Source organism: Pecten maximus, chromosome 17 (genome assembly GCF_902652985.1).
Source record: "Pecten maximus chromosome 17, xPecMax1.1, whole genome shotgun sequence".
Taxonomy (NCBI): Eukaryota; Metazoa; Mollusca; class Bivalvia; order Pectinida; family Pectinidae; genus Pecten; species Pecten maximus.
Window position 1 is genome coordinate 6,856,205 of NC_047031.1, and position 23,976 is coordinate 6,880,180.

The window sequence follows — 23,976 nt, forward strand, 5'->3', positions numbered from 1 at the left end:
GAATTTGTAAACCCCGGTGTGACAAACGACACATTCCCAATAAGGTGATGGCAGTGAGACGGATCGTGATAACATGGGATACAGGTTGCAATGATTTTACAACGTAAACAATAACGAAACCCGACCAATACTCACAGGTATGTAACATAGTTTACATTCCCTCTAAAATTGTTTGATACTCATACTCAAACGGAGTAGACGGATCAGGAAGTAAATATCCCCCAATTCTGTAGTGACCAATGTTAAGTTTTCTTGAACGAGGAACACACAGAGGGAAACTTTTCACATTATCGTAAGGATCATCGAGGTCCGAGAAACAAAATATAAACTACCCTCGGGCTTGTATAAAACAAGTGAAGGTGTGTGTTGGGGGGGGGGGGGGGGGGGGGGGGGGGGGGGGGGGGGGGGGGGGGGGGGTATGGAATGTTATCGTTACCAGACATTCTCATTATAACCTACATGCAAGTTGTCGATAAATATACATTTTGAGACTCTGTATTACTGTTAAGGAAAATGAAATCACAATTTACAGTCTGTTATACTGTAAGTATATTTAGAGGAGTATACGTGGTACAGCAATACTAGAATCATTTAAAGATTACTAAGCTTGATTGTTGAATGTATATACAATTACTTTTCTGCGTTGTAAACGTCGATATAGAATTTAAAAGCTTCAGAGTGTATGGTGAAATCAGATATGCACCTTACCTGGGCGTTGTGTCAACTCTTTTGTAAGCCCGTTTGTTTAGATTGGGTAGTTTCTCTCTGTCCAAGTAAATGTTCATATACACATGCATAAGAAGTACCATCGAGTTAAAAGTTAATGTACAACTGTGAATGTATACGGTTCTTTGCAGTTTTTTAAAGGATAAACAGGAGGGTATGTTCTGTGCAGTTTTTCAAGTATAAAGAGGAGGGAGTGATCTGTGTAGTTCTGGAAGATTAACAGAAGGATATGGTCTGTGTAGTTTTAAAGGAAAAACAGGAGGGATTGTTCTGTGTAGTTTTTTTAGGATAAACAGGAGGGTATGGTGTATGTAGTTTAAAAGGATAACATGGGGGCGTGTTCTGTGTAATTTTAAAGGATAACATGAGGGCGTGTTCTGTGTAATTTTAAAGGATAACTTGAGGGCGTGTTCTGTGTAATTTTAAAGGATAACATGGGGGCGTGTTCTGTGTAGTTTTAAAGGATAACTTGAGGGCGTGTTCTGTGTAATTTTAAATGATAACTTGAGGGCGTGTTTTGTGTAATTTTAAAGGATAACTTGAGGGCGTGTTCTGTGTAATTTTAAAGGATAACTTGAGGGCGTGTTCTGTGTAGTTTTAAAGGATAAAATGAGGGCATGTTCTGTGTAATTTTAAAGGATAGCATGAGGGCGTGTTCTGTGTAATTTTAAAGGATAACTTGAAGGCGTGGTCTGTGTAATTTTAAAGGATAACTTGAGGGCGTGTTCTGTGTAATTTTAAAGGATAACTTGAGGGCGTGTTCTGTGTAGTAAGGATAAAATGAGGGCATGTTCTGTGTAATTTTAAAGGATAACATGAGGGCGTGTTCTGTGTAATTTTAAAGGGTAACTTGAGGGCGTGTTCTGTGTAATTTTAATGGATAACATGAGAGCGTGTTCTGTGTAATTTTAAAGGATAAATTGAGGACGTGTTCTGTGTAATTTTAAAGGATATCAAGGGGCGTGTTCTGTGTAATTTTAAAGGATAACTTGAGGGCGTGTTCTGTGTAATTTTAAAGGATATCTTGAGGGCGTGTTCTGTGTAGTTTTAAAGGATAAAATGAGGGCATGTTCTGTGTAATTTTAAAGGATAAAATGAGGGCGTGTTCTGTGTAATTTTAAAGGATAACTTGAGGGCGTGTTCTGTGTAATTTTAAAGGATAACATGAGGGCGTGTTCTGTGTAATTTTAAAGGATAACTTGAGGGCGTGTTCTGTGTAATTTTAAAGGATAACATGAGGGCGTGTTCTGTGTAATTTTAAAGGATAACTTGAGGGCGTGTTCTGTGTAGTTTTTATAAGAATAACTTGAGGGCGTGTTCTGTGTAGATTTTAAGGATAAACAGGAGTCCGTGTTCTGTGTTTTTGTAACGGATTAACACGTGGTTGTGGTCTATGTAGTTGTTAGGGTGATGAGGGTATGGTATCGGTAGTTTTAAAGTGTAAACATGAGTGTATGGTATATTTATTTCTGGAAGAGTAACAGGCGGGTATGATCTATGTAGTTTCGGAAGATAAAAGGGAGGGTATGAATTATATAGTTTAGGAGAATAAACATATGGGTGTGTTCTGTGTAGTTATTGAGGATAACATAGAATGTGTTGTCTGTGTAGTTTTAGAAAATATATAGGAGTTTGTGGTCTATGTAGTTTCGGAAGGTAAACAGGAGGGTAAGGACTATGTAGTTCTGAAGGGTGAAATAATCTGTCTTTCCTTCACCCTTTCACATTCCAATTTAAACAGAGATTATCGATATTTAAAATAAGATTGCACTATATCTTTAATACAGGTACCTGATTTAAGTTAATGGAAGTTCAACAGGTCATGTTGTCTTTCAATCAATTCATAACCAAATGTAGACACTTGTAATCACACTATAGAAATATCTAAACTAATAGCCAATATCACTGATAGATAGGGTAGCTGTGTTTTTTCGAACATTGCTTGTTCCATATTACAGGTATGTGACAGACTAGATATGAACGACTTTTATAAAATCTATAAGTGATACCATAGTAATATAGAATAACTTTGTAAAGGATAATCAATATTTTGTAGAGGATAAACAATGCTTCGTTGAGAATGATTAATTCTTTATAGAGGTTAACCAATACTTTTACGGGATTTTGTTTTTTCTTTCAGCAAATACTATGATACAATCACAAACTGGAATATTTCCGATTATAGTATATACTGTGAGATAGTTAGGAGTGTACCTCTCAAATTAAGTTTAATAATTAACCAGTACAGAGATTTATATTAGCCAAAAATTGCTGTGAGACAAAAAATGTCCTCAAATTAAGACTCGTCTTACCAATCATACACACTAGACACTATGCACAAGTATCAATAACGAACGTGCGAGTGCGTGGTTTTGTTTCATGTCCATTATCTGACTTTCGACATTCTCTCACACTCAGATCACACTTCTGAGGTAACATATACCCTTTTGTGTTTTCGTCCTCTTCCGAGGATGTGTTATTCGAATCATGCAATAATATTTACATTTGCTCTGCATTTCCCCATTGACACAATGGTAAAAGGTAGTTGCCACCACACGTATATAACACCCAGTGCCTCAGACTATAACACGCAGTGGGTCAGAGGACATAACAATTGGCGGGATTTTTTTTATTTTTTATTGTTTCATTTTCTTTTTTTTTAAAGTTGACGGAAATGGTAAGACAATGCAAATGTAAATAAATGATGCTCTAATCCTCAAACTACCTCGGATTAAAAGGACACACCCATCATATATCCCTAGTAATCCGGATGGTTGTAGTATTACTATCATCTGATTAGAGGAGTCAAGTGAAAGGTTTCAAAATAAAGAATCTTTAGTAAACGTATTGATTCATTATTCTTTCATTAAGTTTTCTTCAAACATGCAAGTTGTCTTGTTATCATTTCTTACAACTTAGTATTGCAAAATCGATATCAATTAATTATGAAAAAAGTTCGGGACCTGTAACATTATACCTACTCACTGCGTACAACTAAACGATTACAAACCGGTAAACTCCAAATATCAGGTTTAAAGTACAAGCGAAAATTGTGCAGGTACCGTGACATAGGCGTCCCTTTAACTACGCATTATCATGTAATCCCGATTTGGTCGTGCGTCTGAATTTGTAAACTCCGGTGTGACAACCGACATATTCCAAATGCGATTATGGCAGTGAGACGGATCGTGATGACAGGGGATACAGATTGATATGACTTTACAACGTAAACAATAACGAAACCCGAAAAATACTCACAGGTATGTAACAAAGTTTACATTCTCTCTAGGATTGATTGATTTATACTCATACCGAAACGGAGCAGACGGATCAGGAAGTAAATATCCCCCAATTATGTAGTGACCAATGCTAAGTTTTCTTGAAAGAGGAACACACAGAGGGGAAAATTTCACATTACCGTTAGGATCACCGAGGTCCGCGATACAAATGATAAACTACCCCGGCCTTGTATAATACAAGTGAAGGTGGATGTGGGGTATGGGATGTTATCGTTACCAGACATCCTATTTGCATTGTAACATACATGCACGTTGTCGGTAAATATACATTTTGAGACTTTGTGTTGCTGTTATGAAGGATGAAAATTACAATTTGCATTATGTTATACTCTTAGTATATTCATAGGCGTATACATGGTATAGCAATACTAATGTAATTCATGGATTACTAAGCTTGACTGTTGAATCCATATTAGATTATTTCTCTACTTTGTAAACTTCGATATAGAATTTAAAAGCTTCAGGGTGTGTGGTGAAATCAGATATGCATTTTACCTGTGCGTTGCATCAAACTGTGTACAAGACTGACTCTATAAATAAAACCCTTTTGTAAACCCGTTTGTTTAGATTGTGTAGTTTGTTCGTATTTCTCTGTGTCCAGGTAAAAGTTCGTATACACATGCATACGAAATACCACCGAGTTAATAGTTAATATACAACAGTGAATGTTTACTGTTCTGTGTAGTTTTAAAGGATAAGCATGAGGGTATGGCCTGTTAAGTTTTAGAGGATAAACACGAGGGTGTGTTATGTGTAGTATAAACAGATACAAAAAGGAAAGTGTGGTGTATGTAGTTTTAAAGGTGAACACGAGGGCGTGTTCTGAGTAGTGTTAAAGGACAAACAGGAGGGTATGGCCTGTTAAGTTTTAGAGGATAAACACGAGGGTATGGTATGTGTAGTTTTAAAAGATGAACATGAGGGTATGTTCTGTGTTGTTTTAATGGTAAACATGGAGGTGTGTTATGTATAGGTCTACACGATAAACAGGAGGGTATGGTCTGTTTAGTTTTAAAGGATAAACATGACAGTGTATGCTGTGTAGTTTTAAAGGATAAACAGGAGTGTGTGGTCTGTGTAGTTTTAAAGGGAAAACATGAGGGTGTGTTCTGTGTAGTTTTAAAGGATAAACAGAAGAGCGTGCTCTGGGTAGTTTTAAAGGATAAACAGGAGTGTGTGGTCTGTGTAGTTTTAAAGTATAAACAAGAGGGTGCGGCCTGTTTAGTTTCAGAGGATAAACAGGAAATTGTGGTCTGTGTAGTTTTGAAGGATAAACATGAGGGCGTGATCTGAGTAGTTTTAAATGATGAACAGCAGGATATAGTCTGTGTAGTTTTAAGGTGAACATGAGGCCGTGGTTGGTGTAGTTTTACAAGATAAACAGTAGGGTGTCGTCTAAGTAGTTTTAAAGGTAAACATGAGGTTGTGTTCTGTGTAGATTTTAAGGAGTTTTAAAGGATAAACATCAGGGTGTGTTCTATGTATTTTTTATAGGACAAACATGAGGGCGAGATCGGTGTTGTTTTAAAGGATAAACAGGAGTGTGTGGTCTGTGTAGTTTTAAAGTATAAACAAGAGGGCGTGTTCTGTGTAATTTTAAAGGAAAAACAGAAGGGCGTGTTCTGTGTAGTTTTAAAGTATAAACAGAAGAGCGTGTTCTGTGTAGTTTTAAAGGATAAACAGGAGTGTGTGGTCTGTAGTTTTAAAAGATAAGCATTAGGGCGTGTTCTGTGTAATTTTAAAGGATAGCACGGGGGCGTTTTCTGTGTAGGTTTTTTTTAAGGATAAACGAGAGGGTATGTTCCTTGTAGTTTTTTAAGGATAAACAGGAGGGTGTGGTCTGTGTAGTTTTAAAGGATAAACATGAGGGCGTGTTCTGTGTAGTTGTAAAGGTAGCAGTGTACAGTAAAAATGCCAAATTCTGAAACATATGGCACATGTTTTAGATATGTAAACATTGCCAGTTAACCTTACATATAACCTCAAATAAAGTATATATATTTGAAATCTGTACAACATTTGCAATTTTAATAGAGCTCTGAAGGATAAGTAAACTGATATTTTCTGTGATTTTTAGAGCTGTGAATACCATGGTAACAGCTTAAAAAATTCTCAAAAATTGCAAAATATTATGATATTTGACCCAAAATAGCACAATTCTCTACACAATTTTTTTCTGAAACCTATTTAAAATTAGATATCTCTATCCCAAAGACAGAATTAATCTTGTTTGGACATATGTTGTAAATTAAGTTTTTCCGCTATCTTACCTTTTCTGTGGGCTTCCATTTTGCGCTGTAGTCAAAACTAAATTTCCTATGTAAACACATGTTCGGAAAATCCGGATATTTAAAATCCGGAACCAATTTATTGATTTTTGTTTTAATAAATGTGAAGCCTGTATGTTCTACTTCATACTGAATATACCAATTATAGTTTACATTTATGTTTTTCATTTTTTATGCTTATCACAATACAGGAGTTATTTGCTTAACAAAAAAATCGCCAATGGCCAGGCTGTCTTACTGTGGTGTGCTACCAAAAGATAAACATGAGGGCGTGTTCTGTATAGTTTTAAAGGATAACAGGAGTGTGTGGTCTATGTATTTCTTGAAGAGTAACATGGGGGTATGATCTGTGTAGTTTCGGAAGAAAAACAGGAAGGTATGAATTATATAGTTTTGGAAGATAAACAGGGGGGTATGGTCTTGTAGTTTATAATGATAAACATGTGGGTGTGTTCTGTGTAGTTATTGAGGATAAAGAGGAATGTGTTGTCTGTGTAGTTTCAAAAAAAATAAATAGGATAATGCGGTTTGTGTAGTTCTGGAAGAGAAAAAGGAACACGTGGTCTGTGTAGTTCTGGAAGATCAATAGGTGTTTGTGGTCTGTATGGTTCTGGAGGATAAAAATAATCTGTCTTTCTTACACCCTTTCACATTCCAACGCAATAACTGCTACAAAAGACACATATAAATGCCTTTTGATTACAAATTACTGTCTGTATTCTAGAATTCTATATGTCTTGTCCTTGATACACACAGCCTTAATCAAACATTTGAACATCATAACATTAAATGCTATTCAATGAAAATATCTCATTTAAATTAGAGATTAAAAAAAAATAAAAATAGAGAAAAAATCAGAAATGGTGATATCTGTACTAATTTATCTGCTATTCAAATACTTTAGTTTTCAATGTCTCTAATTATTGAAAAAGATGTCTGGATTGGAAATACTAGTTAAGATAGCTGTATTTAACAGAGATAATCAATATTTAAATATATTTAATACATATATCTGATATACAGATATTTACGTTGATGAAAGTTCAATAAGCGTGATGTTTTCTTTAAATCAATACATAAGCATATGTAAACACTTGTAATCACACTATAGCAATATCTAAACTAAGAGCCAATATAACTGATAGATAGGGTAGCTGTGGTTTTTTGAACATTGCCTGTTCCATATTACAGGTTTGTGGTAGACAAGATATGAATGAGTTTTATAAAATCTATAAGTGATACCATAGTAATATAGAATAACTTTGTAAAGGATAAACAATATTTTGTAGAGGATAAACAATGCTTCGTTAAGAATGATACATTCTTTGTAGAGGTTAACCAATACTTTTACGGGATTTTTTTTTTCTTTCAGCAAATACTATGATACAATCACCAATTGGAATATTTCCGATTATAGTATTTACTGTGAGATAGTTAGGAGTGTACCTCTCAAATTAAGTTTAATAATTTAACCAGTACAAAGAGTTGTATTAGCAGAAAATTGATGTGAGACAAGACATGTCCTCAAATTAAGACTCGTCTTACCAATCATACACACTAGACACTATGCACACTTATCAAAAAGCGAACGGGCGAGTGCGTGGTTTTGTTTCATGTCCATTATCTGACTTTCGACATTTCTCTCAGACTCAGATCACACTTCTGAGGTAACCAATACCCTTTTGTGTTTTCGTCCTCTTCCGAGTATGTATAATTCGAATCATGCAGTAATATTTATATTTGTGCTTCATTTCCCCCATTTACACAATGCTAAGAGGCAGTTGCCACCATACGCATATAACACCCAGTGCCTCAGACTATGACGCCTAGTGGGTCATTGGGCATTAAAAAGGCGGGATTTTTATTTTTCATTTGTTTTCTTTTTTGTTAGTTACTCTTTTTTCAAAATTGGCGGAAATGGTAAGACAATGTAAATATAAGTATTTAACAGCGGTTTTAATATTGTTAAAGTCGATATGGCAGCAAGTTATATGGCGGGCAAATGTAGCATGGGAAACTTAACGGGTTCCCATGTCATTTGCCCATTATACATCTTGCTGGCATTTTGACAATAACAACATTAAAACCACTGTTCATAGCTTAAATATTGCTATATCTCTCAAACTATCTTGGAATAAGTTTGCTTCAAACAAGTTGTCTTGTTATCATTTCTTACAACTTAGTATTGCAAAATCGATATCAAATAATTATGAAAAAAGTTCGGTACCTGTAACATTATACCTACTCACTGCGTAACACTTAACGACTACACAACGGTAAACTCCACATATCAAGTTTATATTACAAGCGACAATTGTGCAGGTACCGTGACATAGGCGTCCCTTTAACTACGCATTATCATGTAATCCCGATTTGGTCGTGCCTCTGAATTTGTAAGCCCCGGAGTGACAACCGACATATTCCAAATGAGATTATGGCAGTGAGACGGATCGTGATAACATGGGATACAGATTGCTATGACTTTACAACGTAAACAATAACGAAACCCGAAAAATACTCACAGGTATGTAACATAGTTTACATTCTCTCTAGGATTGATTGATTGATACTCATACCGAAACGGAGCAGACGGATCAGGAAGTAAATATCCCCCAATTATGTAGTGACCAATGTTAAGTTTTCTTGAAAGAGGAACACACAGAGGGGAAAATTTCACATTACCGTTAGGATCACCGAGGTCCGCGAGACAAAAGATAAACTACCCCCGGCCTTGTATAATACAAGTGAAGGTGTGTCTGTGTGTGGGTGAGGGTGGGGTGGGGGTAGGGAATGTTATCGTTACCAGACATTTTCATTGTAACCTATATGCAAGTTGTCGGTAAATATACATTTTGAGGCTTTGTGTTGCTGTAATCACAATTTGTAGTCTGCTATACTCTTATTATATTTAAAGGCGTATCCATGGTTTAGCAATACTACTTATCCCATTTATATACTACTAAGCATGACTTGAATGTATATAAGATTATTTTTCTACTTTGTAAACGTCGATATAGAATTTAAAAGCCTCAGAGTTTATGGTGAAATCATATATGCACCCTACCTGGGCGTTGCATTTAACTGTGCACAAGATTGTCTCTATAAATAAAAACTCTTTTGTAAACCCATTTGTTTAGATTGTGTATTTTGTTCGTGTTTCTCTGTGTCCAGGTATATGTTCGTATACACATGCATACGAAATACCAGTGAGTTAACAGTCAATATACAACAGTGAATGTATACAATAGACTTTAATCTTATAAGTTTCGAGTTTGTTCTAATTTTGTATATATCGTAGTGTGAAAATAAAATCATCGGAAATAGGCACAAACGGGGTGACTGATCATTTTAGGAAAACAATCTCGAAGATGTAATGTTAGTGTCTTCACTCTATCTGAAGCATTTTTTTTCTAAAGCAAATATAAACCACATATTGTTTTCTTTCTTTTTAGTTGTTGTAAATTTGCACCCTCTACTGCAAATTGAATCACGAGTATATTGTGTACCTAGTAAAACAGCCTTTTACAAAACACTTTTGGTCTAGATGTTTGATATATGGTAAAGTAGTGGAATTATGGATGATAAACAGGAAGGTGTGGTCTTCACAGTTCTTGAGAATAAACATGAGGATAATTATGATTATGTTCTGTGTAGTTCTGGATGATAAATATGAGGGTATTGTTTATGTAGTTTTAAAGGATGGACATGAAGATATGGTCCGTGTAGTTTAGGATGATGAACATGAGAGTGTGTTCTGTGTAGTTATTGAGGATAAACAGGAAGGTGTTATCGTGTAGTTGTAAAGGATCTGTATATTTCTGGATGATTCACATGAGAATATGATCTGTGTTGTTTCTAAGGATAAACAGGAGAATGCTATCTGTGTATTTTTGGAGGTTAAACAGCTGGGTAAGGTCTGTGGTATTTTAAAGGATAAACATTCGGGTATGGCCTATGTAGTTTGATAGGATTTACACGAGGCTATGGTTTGTGTAGTTCTGAAAGATAATCCGGAGGATATGGTTTGTGTAGTTCTGGAAGATAAACCGAAGTGTATGGTTTTTGTAGTTCATGTTGATACATTGGAAGGTATGTTCTGTGTATTTCAGGATGCTAAACATACGTGTGTGTTTTGTGTAGTTATTGAGAATAAAGAGGAATGTGTTGTCTGTGTAGTTTTAAAGATAAATAGGAAAATGTGGTTTGTGTAGTTTTGGATGGTAAACACGAGGGTATGGTCTGTGTGGTTTTGGAAGAAAAATAGGAGGTTGTGGTCTGTGTAGTTTCGGAAGATATACAGGAGGGTAAGGACTATGTAGTTCTGACATAATAATATGAATACCTTTTGGTTACAAATAACTGTCTTTATTCCAGAATTTCATATGTCCTTGATACACACAGCCATGAATTAACCCCTTAACTCCCTACTACGCCAAACTACGCCAATAGCACTTCGGTGTAAGATAAATGGTCGTATATCCCTTATCTGCTTACCGAATATACCTAATAAAACTGGAGAACATATCCTACAACATTTGTTCTTTGTAACATTTCATTTGTAAGTAAATATCCTCCTATTCTGTAGTGACCAATGTTAAGTTTTCTTGAACGAGGAACACACAGAGGAACAAATATGTTATGAAGAAAGAAAATTACAATTTGCAGTCTGTTATACTCTTAGTGTATTTAAAGGCGGAAACATGGTATAGCAACACTACTATAGTCATATATCTATTACTTAGCTGGACTGTTGAAATCATATAAGATTATTGTTCTACTTTGTAAACGTCGATATATAATTTAAAAGCTTCAGAGTTTGTGCTTTAATCAGATATGCACGTTACCTGGGCGTATTTTCATCATCGAGAATTTCCCCGACCAGACCCTCCTCTTTATCCCCCAGAACTACTCTGACCATATCCTTCAGTTTATCCTCCAGAACTACTTCGACCACACCCTTTTGTGGTTTTTTTTCCAAACCAACACTCTCCTTCGTATTTGCATAGCTCACGTGCCACTTTATACTCCAAAGCTTAAATTAAACAAAAGATAAACTACTCTCGACCTTGTATAATACAATTGAAGTTTGGGGGGGGGGGGGGGGGGGGGGGGTATGGGATGTTATCATTACCAGACATTCCATATTCTAATTGTAACAACATCCAATGTAAATTTGCATTTTGAGGCTTGTATTGCTGTTATGAAGAACATAAAAATAACTTTTTGCAGTACATTATACTGTTATTATATCTAAAGGCGTATACATGGTATAGCGATACTAGACTCATTTAAAGATTCTGATGTAATATGATGTAGATGTAATTTGTATTGTAATCTGATGTAGATATAATTTGTATACATATATGTCTGTTTTGGGTTGGAGATCAGATCCTGGAGATTCTGAACTTCATTGTTGAATCCATATAAATTATGTTTCTACTTTCTCTCAGTTTCAGATCAATACCCTTCTGTGTTTTCGGCCTCTTCTGAGTGTGTGTCATTCGATTCCTGAAGTACAGATGCTAGATTCCTCAGAATCTATTGGAATAAAAGGAAACATCAATCATGCTTCCATTTCTGATAGTCCGGGTATGTGTAGTATTTCTGTCCTCTCATTAGAGAAGTCAAGTGGAAGGTTTCATATAAAGGATCATTAGCAAAAGTATTATTTCACTATATTTTTTTTTCATTCATTCTTCTTTTTTTTCAGAAGAAATGTCTTGATATCAGTTCTTACAATCAATTATTGTAGAATCGAAAAAAGATAATTTGGAACATTCGGAACGGTGACATATGCGTCCATATAAATAAACATTCTTTTGTAAACACGATGTGATCGTGTCGCTGAATTTGTAAAACCCAGTTTGACAAACGACATATTCCCAATAATGCGATTACCATGGACCGTGATAAGATGGAAAACTGATTACGAAAAAGAAACCCGACCAATACTCACAGGTATATAACATAGGTTATATATAGAATTGATCTATAATCATACTGAAAAGAAAGGACAGGGAAACAGACGGAACGGAATAAATATCCGTAAGTCCTGTAGTGACCAATGTTAAGTTGAACGACGAACACACATAGAGATAATGTAGACATTATCGTTAGGGTCGTGAAACTATCCCCGACCTTGTATAAGACGAGTGGAGAGTGGTATGGTGCTCATTGTTAAGATAACCAGATTCCCTACTCTCATTGTAACATCCAAGTTGTTGGTAAATATACATTTTGAGTCACGATCCTATCTTTGTGTTACTGTTATGAAGAATACAATCACACTTTGCAGTCTGTTATCATGTTTATATATTTATAGGCGTGGTACAGCAATAATAGACAGTTACATTTACCTGTACACAAGAGATTTTCTTTCTCTTTTGTAAACCCGTTTTTGAGGTTCGTACTACGTTCGTGTTTCCCTGTGTCCAGGTAAATGTTTGTATACGCATGCATACGAAGTACTAGAGAGTTAACAGTCAATACACAACAGTGAATGTATACGGTAGACTTATAAGTTTCTCATTTTGTATATATCACAGTATGAAAAAAAAACCCACCAGATATAGGAAAAATTAAGCGACTGGTCATTTAAAGTAAAATTATCTCGAAGACAAAATGATAGCCTCTTTACTATATCTGTAGCTATTTTTTCCGATCTAAAAAAGACAACTTATATTATTTTGTGTCTAGTAAAACGGCCTTTTACAAAACACTTTTGGTCTAGATGTATGCTATATGGTAAATTGTTTTACTTATTTCTGTTAACATTTCCTCATCATTCATAACTACAAAGACCATATTATAAGTTTGTCCCACAGAACTACACGAACCACACATTCCTGTTATCATCCATAACTTCACAGACCACACCCTCACTGTTTATCATCCAGAATTTCACAGACCACATCCCCACTGTTTATTATCCATATCTACATTAATTAAATTCTTCTGTTTATCCTCCATACCTACCCCGACTACACCCTCATGTTTATTCTCAAAACGTTATCCGACCACACCCTTCATTTTATCCTCAAGAACTACTCCGACCACACCCTCTTGTTTGTCCCAGACAACTACATAGATAACACATTTATTCATCCTCAATAACACCACAAACCACTCCCTTACATACTCTGATAATAGTCTTCTGTTTATTCTCAATAACTTATCCGACCGCATCCTCCTGTTTATCCCCTAAACCTACTCGACGACACCGTCTTCTTTATCCTCTAGAACTACTCTGACCACACCTTCTTTTTATCCCACAGAACTAACCTGAAAACACCCTTCAGTTTATCCTCCAGAACTACTCCGACCGAACTCTCTTCTTTATCCTCCAGAACTACTCCGACTACACCCTTTTGTAATTGTTCCAAAACAACACATACAACACTCTCTTATGTATTCCCGATTACCTCACACAACCCACGGTCCAGTTTATCCTCCAAAACTTAAATTAATATATATTTCTTTTGACTTGCTACACATAATACACCATCGATGTCGACCGTGGAAGCGAACAGAACAATGGGATTGTTCGTTGGTACATATGGCACAAAAGAATAAATTAAAGAGAACAGCTGATTATACCCTCAAAAAATATAAAATTTAGAAAATTTGAGCTTACAAAGCTATACTTCCTGCTTCTATGTTTTACATTATCATGAGTGATGCGCCTCATATTTCAATTATTTCTAACTTACAGATGTCAAGACGGCAACAAATGCCACGACGTTGTATGATTGTGAATACTTATGAAGTTTTCAACTAGAATACCCTGAATAGAATAACTCGGACTATGGAGAGTTACGAAGTAAGTGGTTTCTTAATTGTTACTCTGGACCAGACGTGTTTGTTTAATTCAAGGTCATGTCGGAATACAAACATAACTACAGGTAGTAATTTTAATTTAGGATAAAAGTACGAATTTGTTCTTTCTCTAACTCCAAATAAATAAGTTTAGTTTTGTTGACTTGTAAATATAGTTAATATTCTATTATAAAACACATTTCGAGATGTGGCGTAATACATGCTTACATGTGATCATTTGAAATTCAATGTTTGGATATTTGTGATCAGTATCATGTTGACAGTATTTGAAACTCTTTCTTTAATTCCGAATGGGGTATAATTTGTTTGGTATTAAAAAGGCCGAAAGACTGCCGTTTTTATGTTTATTTGTAATTCACAAATAACGCGGAGTACATGTTTATATCGATATGTGTACATAACAGATTTTGTATTATAATACCACATTCTATAATTTCTATAATTGATGTCAATCGCCATTTAACAGAGAGATAAATAAGTTGTATCTGTACTCATCTGCCGAACATCGAGATTCTGTCGATGTGCTACCCTGATCTGCAATAGCCCCATTTTGAGACAACATGTCAGAATTGGGATCAGTCAGACTAGGGGCATCTTCTTTGACTAGCGGGATTAAAGGCGTAGGAATAGGATTTAACTTTGGATTTACCAGGATCTGAAAAACGTCCAGGAAATCATACTATTTTCATTACATAAATCACAATATGAGTTTATATCACAAATGTAAATGTATTGCATTATTTATCAAAGCGATATTGTCCGCCTGAATTAGTTGTATCATAGACAAACGATATCGTAGATTTTTTTTTCTTTTCGAAGTAAGTACATTCAATCTATGTTTGTAATGTCATGTTGAATCTTAATTATATGCCAACGGTCTCATATGATAATTCATCTGAACGTTTCCAAATGCCTTCGTATTCATGTTTTGAACAGCTAATCGACCGTGACACCGGACAAAATGCATTGTCATAATGTTGGGATGTTTTTTTATTCAGATCAATTACGATCTGGTGACCGCTGTTGTTGAAGGCAACAAAGCCAGAGTGAAAGAACTTTTGGATCGAGGAGTAAACCCGAATACGGTAAGAGCTTACGGACAGTTGTAATGCAAAATGTCAGAAATTGGAAATGAAAAAGCTTCATTCGGAATTATTTTTTCATTTCCAAATTTGTAAATTCCGATAAATCACATAGATGTTTATATATCATTGAATTGAATAGTGTAACATCAGAGCAAAGCTGAAGTTTTCCTTTACTTTGGGGTTCGCATCAAATATCCTTGGGTGCATCATACTATCATCCGCTGATGCATAGGCGTTTATATATCAATTCAACATGTCCTCAGATCAAATTCCGTTGTAAGCAATATAGTCATGGCGTTATAAAATAAAGTAAGACTATCTTAACCCGGATGGCTAACTTAGTATTGAGATGTGTTTAAGTTCGGCGCCGGAATAGTAACTTTATTGTGAATGTTTTGGGTATTTCAAATCTGATACGCATTTTCCACGTATGAAACAAATTGGTATAAATGCAAAATAGGTCAAATGACCGAAGATCAAAGTCCTTTTATGCAATTAAATGTATTGAAGTGTGTAACGATATTGTTAACGTTGACGAATAGAAACATATGCATGTACTTAATATTGCATTTACGATCAGAAACTTTAAATTCGATAAGTGTAATTTGTTGATCACAGTTTGGATATTAAAAACACCAGAAACAGAAAATGATTTGAATAAAAATACCTTCTCATTCACCAAAACATGCGTCTATTAATGAGATTATGTGAAAAGAACAGATAAGTTCAATAGAAAAAACAGATATTACATAACATCAAGAATAACTCATTTGTGACCGTAATATACCCAAAGTGGTGGAAAAGAAATGTCCAGGGAATTACATTGGGCTAATGGAAACTTGTCTCCATTGGGAGTGGGTACCCTTATAAGTAAGGCCTGGACGTGGGGGTCTAATAAATTCATTTTAAAACTAAAAGATGATTAATAAGAAATCAAGTACACCTCTTTTGGTAAATTGATATATATACCTCAAATGATGACAGGTTCTTGATGCAAAACCTCAAATATGCAGGCGGTAATGAATCCCAACAAATTTTAGTTTGATACTCTACCTTAAGCATATAGAAATGGATACGAAAAACAAGCACATCAAATGATTAAATCGGGCAAATGGAACGAAAAGAACTAATGCAAAATATATGTATTGAGGACATTTGGCGTCGTGACAAATCAAACATATTTAGAAGAAAGAACTATTGTAACTAGTTAATTAATTGATTACATGGTATCAAGCATAGAGTTATGTCCCTTCACAGAAAGTGATCAGTACTGGAAATTCTCAAATACGATGAAATTGAAAAAAAAAAAAAAAAAAAAAAAACTACTTCAGAAATTAAAAATAAAATAAATGTTTAAAAGAAATTTTCGTTTTTTTTTGTTTTTTTTTGTAATGTATAGCATGTAGTTGGTAAAACTCATATTCAAAAACAACAAAATTAATATCAAAATAAAGAATGGAGTGTAGTAAGGGGCGATAACTCTGTTATCGTTCCTTACGGAACGAAATGAAGGTACGAGAGAATACACCGTTTTTGCCGGATATAATGGCTCTTTGAGGACGGTAAAACTGGCACATACAATTTTGATGGGCTTTTGAACCATTGTAAAACTCGGCTCCATCTAGGTCTGGATGTATCTGGTATCCCTGTGGAAATACGTATTGATGAGATATTTTGGGTCAAACATGCCAAAATCGTCATTTTGACTAAGAGGTTCTGTTTAAACCGCCCTCAAAATTCGAAAAAAAAAATCCAGAAACAAATGCAATGCACATGTATTTAGATAAATGTTTCCTGAAGAAAACAGTCTGTTTCGTTTTTCGATATCTGTTACAGAACGGTCACAAGATTGTTTTGAAAATGGCCTAATTTTTCGACCTTCTCAGTATTTTTCCACTTGACAGGGATATTTTGCTATAAATAGCAGACGATCGAATGTTTTGATGACGTTTACAAACGCCCATCCTGAAGTCATCGGGTTTTGTCTCTGAAATGTAGATTCCCCGAGGAGTTCCGGATGTTATTACGCCATGACTTCACGCCGCTTACTCTTTCAACTCCAGGCTTTAGCTGCATTCAAAGTGAGTTGTATTACATTTTACCGTCAGGACCAGGACTTTTTAATATTCTCTCATTATAAAGGTGACATTGGAAGTTATAGCTGTTCTACTATAACCAAATGTGTTGCTTGACAGGATCAGAATGCATCGTACGTCAACCCAGACCAGCGTTCAAATAGTTTTCGATAACAAGCTTCGGTAGGCCTAAGTTACATGTCGTATACGTTGGCCTTCTGCAGTTCTCTAAATGTCATACGTGTTCATTAACGTTTTAGAGACAGGCGACGTTTAAATATGTAATATCTATTTTCTTTATTGTTTGTTTGTTTAACGAAATTACTGTTTCGTTAGTTGATGCATGTTGATGTTCAGCTGATATTTGTTTATGTCGAGTAGATCTAGCAACGTTTCGAGAATCATATCACGGACATATTTTTAGCTTACGATGACACACGTACACTTTCGGGGACTACTGTACATGTACTTCAGTACACACTAACAGTATATTGAACAGTTTGTTTTCAATAATAGACTAATTTCTCAATTGTTAGCCGCTTTTGAGAGATGAGCACGCAACGCGCTTTTTACCCCCCCCCCCCCCCCCCCCCCCCCCCCCCCCCCCCCCCTTCGGTTGGTGTTTTGTAAAATTACTTGACTACTGTGATATCTAAGCGTGGCAAATTTGCACAAATATGCAACACTGTAAGGTTCGTCATTATTCTGATAACTTATTTTGCTATGAAAATATAATATAAAGATGAATTTTGAAAGAAAAGAAAACTAATGTTAGACTGAATAGCCTCTTATTTATAAAATATCATACCATTGAATAATTCCCCGGTTAGCTCAGTAGGTCGAGACAAATTCCCGGCAGCAGATCTTTTTTTTTTATAAATACACTTATTATAATTATATCTATCTATATATTAAGAAAAGATATATATAATTGCATGTGTGTTTATGCTCGGAATGTAAATTGTCTTTTAACACAAACAACAGTAAGGCTAAGCAGTAGTACAGTAGGCTAGAGATAGATTTAGTACTATCTTTTCGTAGCTCATTTGCTAATATAATTTTACAATAATTTCAATATCTTAAATCAGTGCATTGACGCAGAAAATAATTTGAGTTGCTCGTCAATTTGACATTTCAAATTTTGACTAACACTTGTGCTGCATGTAAGTTGTACACTTTATTTTTTTTACAACAATTACGAAACAAGTTATATCAACTTTTATCAATCACGCTTGTTTGCCCGGATGGAAGCGCGCGAGGGGTCTCACTGTGGGAGGAAACCGGAGTACCCGGAGAAAACTCATGTGGTCGGGCAAGTGACCTGAAACCTTTTCACGTCCGATCGGGGAATCGAACCCCTGCCGCCTTGGTGAAAGGCAAGTGTGTTACCACTGTGCCACCCGACCACCCGTGTAAGTTCTTTTGTTTTGTCCTATAGTTATGGTCAGTGACACTATTTGACCCCAAGGGGTTAATTACATGTTGCCAAATTGGGTCACAGGTGAATTCTCTAATTAACAACTTTACCTGAAGTGAAATTTACAACCTTGATATATTTGCTAAGAAACAGTATACAGTGTATTTCAATTGACTTATGAATACTAGTGGGGTGACACCTAAAGGAGTGTCACAGAAAGAATGAAGTGTAGTTAGGGAAGATAACTCTGGATGAGCACGAAAGCCAGAAAAAAAAAAAATCCTGAGGGTGATACAGAAATGTCCGTCTTGAGTTCAGAGGTTCCATGCACGAGTCCTGGTTTACATCAAAATCGTTCAATGTGAATATTTCGACCAATAATAAGCAGCAGCGTGGTTATATGGCAAGAAAATCCGTGAGGTTGAATTTGCATCTAAAATTTGACCGATTGAATTCCTCAATGTGGTTGCTATGGCAATGAATCCCATGTGGTTGAATTCGAATTCCCCTATTTACAAAAATGTACCATTTTGCATCCAAATCCATTGTCTAAACTTCGACAAATCAGAAGCCTTGATATGGCAATGATACCCATGCAATGGAATTCGCAGTCCCCTAATACCAATACAATGTATATACCATATACCAATGGTAATCGAAATCAAACAATATCTAAATTTTCACCAGTCAGAGGCAAATAAGTCTGTGGCGGCCATCTTGGCTGACCGATCGGAAAATAAAAGATCAGTTGCAAACCCCATGATATTGAAGAACATTTGTGTCAATTTTTTTTAAGTTGGGCACTAAATAGATTATTGGTTATCTTATAACACTGGTAACCCCAAAAAACCTTTATTTCCTTTCCTTTAGCATAAATACCTTCACTTGCTCTTAATTTCCTCACTTTCACTTAATTTTCTCACTTGCACTTAATTTAATCGCGCGACATTTAAAACTCTCAAATACGTTTAAATATTAATACTGGCGCGAGGAAATTGAAGGTTTGAGGGTTACCACTGTAATAATTTTCATAATTCTTCAGTTTTCTGGAATATGACACATTAATTGATTATGAGACATCAATTGGCAGATATGCAAGCATACGTTAGGGTCTCTCGTGTGTTGTTGTTCAGTGAGGTAGTCACCCACTACTATAAGGAGACCCAGCCTCAAAACGATCCTGATTGCAATATATACACGTGGTGATAAAACAACCAAACAATCAACCCTAAGTTCATCTTAGTAACAGATGTACTCGCGGTATTCTAATCGATAAATAATTACATATACGATCAAAGATAAAAACAAATGTCATGTATATCATTATGATGTCAAAATCAGGGCTTCTGGGGACCACAGAACCAAATCAAAAATAGATTGTGGGTTTTTCCCGTTTGGGCAGAAGATTTAATAGGAAGGTGAATGCACCCGGGCCTACTGATTGGATATTTAGGTGACTGGTGACGTAACATTCGCCACCTCTCGATAAAATACGACCCTTTTTCAAAACCCTATTGTGGCCGTTCTATGAAAGATATAGAAAAACTAAAGATACGCTTTTCTTTAGAACTCTCTCTTCTTGTTATGTTTGGAGTTTCAGATTTTTGGATTGAAACGCTGATTTTTAAGGACCGGTTAAACAGAAGCTACCGGTCAAAGTGACGATTTTGGCATGTTTGACCCAAAATATCTCATAAATACGAATTTCCACAGGGATACCAAATACATCCAGACCTAGATCGAGCCGAGTTTTACAATGGTTCAAAAGACCATCAAAATTGTATGTGCCATTTTTTCCGCTCCCAAATCGCTACAATAGCCGGCAAAATAGGCGAATTAGCTCATACTATCATTACGTTCCGTAAGGAACGATAACGAGTTATCGTTCCTTACTACACTTCATTCTTTACAAGTTTGAATAAATTCAAAAATAAATTTAAAATAAATTTTAAAATTTTAAAATAAATTCAAATAAATCTGTGTTTAACGCTGGCGTTGACTAATGTACATTAACACTGGCGTTGACTGGTGTGAATTTAAAATTCATAAATACATCTAAAATAAATAAATAAAAAAAAGATAAATAAATTCAAAGAAATCTGGATTTAACACTGGCGTTGACTGGTGTGCATTTAACACTGGTGTTGACCGGTGTCCATTTAATACTGGCGTTGACCGGTGTCCATTTCATACTGGCGTTGACCGGTGTCCATTATCATAATACTGGCGTTGACCAGTGTCCGTTTAACACTGGCGTTGACCAGTGTCCATTTAATACTGGCGTTGACCGGTGTCCATTTCATACTGGCGTTGACCGGTGTCCATTATCATAATACTGGCGTTGACCAGTGTCCGTTTAACACTGGCGTTGACCAGTGTCCATTTAATACTGGCGTTGACCAATGTCCGTTTAACACTGGCGTTGACCAGTGTCCATTTAACATTGGCGTTGACCGGTGTCCATTAAATACTATAGTTATTACAGTGTGCATTTCCATGTTGTGTGACGTCACAGTGAAACAGGGTGTCCCCACCCGCAGTAGGGGTTCGACTCCCGTCGACGGATGTTTTTTAAATAGATTTTTATTGTCTATTTCATTGCTTTGTTTATTCTACATTTCTTGAATATAAAATATAGTAAGAAACGAATAAAATATGTATTTAAATTCATTAATGAAACTCAATGACAGAATTAAACCATAAAATTGAATAAATTTGACTGACAATTAAATCAAATAGCCTTTAACATAGAAAACACTATAAAACCTTTCGTGCTTTGATTCCCACCAGGAGTCGAACCTGGGTCTCCTGCAACACAGTAGCAAGTGTGAAACCCCTTCACTATAGGAATGTGTATAGCACTACTTGATTTCAGACTGATTTTGTTGAATTTCTTAATACGGCATTTTGAAATATTTCCCCTCTGCTTTTACAAGGGCTTGGGACCTTCTAGCATTATGCTAGGCAGCATTACAAATATTTCTATAACTTTCCATTTAATACTGGCGTTGACCGGTGTCCATTTAACATTGGCGTTGACCAGTGTCCATTTAGTACTGGCGTTAACCAGTGTGCATTTTACACTGATGTAGACATACCAGTGTCAAATGGACACCGGTCAACGCCAGTGTTAAATGGACACTGGTCATCGCCAGTGTTAAATGAACACTGGTCAACACCAGTGTTAAATGAATACTGGTCAACACCAGTGTTAAATACAGTTTCCGCTATCGTCCCTTACTGCACTTAAGCTGGTTCCGGATTTCAAATTTTCAGATTTTCCGAAAATGTGTTAGTGCGTTGGATTCTGGGTGTAAAAAGGCGGGAATTCTTCCCCAGTGCAGTGTAAATGTCTGGCTTACTGTCTTTCGATTATACGTACCCGTGTGCCCTTAGCGGAAACTGTTGCATCACGGACATGATGAACTTAATGTACCATATATGTCAAAACAAGATTAATCCTGTCTTTGGGATGGAGATATTTGTGAAAAATATGTAAAAAAAAATGTGCCGAGAATTGTGTCGTTTGTATTTTCTCTGATATTGTAAAATTCTAAGAAATATAGGCAGTGACAGCAAAATACAACCAGCTCACCGAGCGCTACAAGTTCAGTCAGACAAGCAGAACAGACGTAGTAACGTCACTCGTGACGTACGTCCGTACATGTAACAGACTCTCCGAAATGTGTGACCTCGCGGTACATAGTACCTATGTTTAAAACCCTATTGTGACCGTTCTCTGATAGATATAGAAAAACTAAAGATACTGTTTTCTTCGGAATTACATGTACTTGTGATGTGTGGAGTTTCAATAAGATGGCTGTATGTGTTAATTCTCTAGGCCGAGTTGTGCAGAAACCAGCAGTCAAAGTGTCGATTTTGGCGTGTTTGTACTCAAAATATCTCCATAACTAGATTATTCTTAGATATACGGGATATGCCTGGACATACATGTAGATCACACCGAGTCTTATAAGTGTGGAAAGTTTTATCAAAATGTATAGAGCCGCTTTTCAGTTAGCTCCAGAAAGTGGTCTGAACCTTCAATACACTACATTCCACACATTCTTGTGACGTAACACTCGTGACGTAACATCCGCCACCTCTCGATAAAATACGACCCTTTTTCAAAACCCTATTGTGGCCGTTCTATGAAAGATATAGAAAAACTAAAGATACGCTTTTCTTTAGAACTATCTCTTCTTGTTATGTTTGGAGTTTCAGATTTTTGGATTGAAACGCTGATTTTTAAGGACCGGTTAAACAGAAGCTACTGGTCAAAGTGACGATTTTGGCATGTTTGACCCAAAATATCTCATAAATACGAATTTCCACAGGGATACCAAATACATCCAGACCTAGATCGAGCCGAGTTTTACAATGGTTCAAAAGACCATCAAAATTGTATGTGCCATTTTTTCCGCTCCCAAATCGCTACAATAGCCGGCAAAATAGGCGAATTAGCTCATACTATCATTACGTTCCGTAAGGAACGATAACGAGTTATCGTTCCTTACTACACTTCATTCTTTATTGGTAGGACTGAACTGCAGCCATTCTCTCATAACAATCGGCAAAATCTCTCTTTTTTTTTCAAACAAAACTGATAAACATGATTTTTTATAAAAGAAGACAATGACATATATCTACTTATATACATATTGTGACTGTAATAACTGTATGTTTAAAATGTTCTGAGTATAAAAGAAACACCGATATATATCTTAAATAAATTCTTGTAAAAATTCATTCAAATTAATGCTTTAAATTTTGAAATACAAAAGTGTAAAAGTCTCTGACCTCAGTGACCTGCCATTTATTGAGATGACTCTTAGGACAGGGTCAAATTATATCATCTTTTGCATAAATGAATAAATGAAGTAAAAATATATTGGCCTCAAATACTGTCCCATACAACATACTTAAACCTTTCATTTTCATGCACTTCAAAATGTCATCTGCACACAGGTAGCAATAAGTAAATTTTGAAATATCTTGGCTTTGATACCATACCAACATATTTCAATCTTTCGCTTACATATACCAAAGAAATAAAATGGGCAAGAAACCAATTCTGACAAATTTATATTAAAAGTTTTTGAACTATTGTGTATTAATTGTGTCGCACAAAGTTAAATTCAATTTATTTTGGGGTGGGTAACCATGTAAAATTATGTTCAGTTGATTATTTTTTTATCTTTTGAATTGAAACTTATTTCAACTTATTGCTATAAAGGTATTATTGACAAA

The 23,976-nt window shown here is 35.6% G+C and overlaps 1 protein-coding gene across 1 annotated transcript in view; it reads left to right on the top strand.

The window, feature by feature from the left end:
• The window catches only part of LOC117315868, a 548,716-nt gene continuing 524,740 nt past the window's right edge, over positions 1-23,976 (top strand). Inside the window, exons 1-4 of the mRNA XM_033870274.1 lie at positions 1-137; positions 11,764-11,902; positions 14,025-14,132; positions 15,148-15,234. Coding sequence (XP_033726165.1) covers positions 14,118-14,132; positions 15,148-15,234 — 102 coding nt within the window. The 5' untranslated portion in view covers positions 1-137; positions 11,764-11,902; positions 14,025-14,117. The remainder of the gene's footprint in view (positions 138-11,763; positions 11,903-14,024; positions 14,133-15,147; positions 15,235-23,976) is intronic.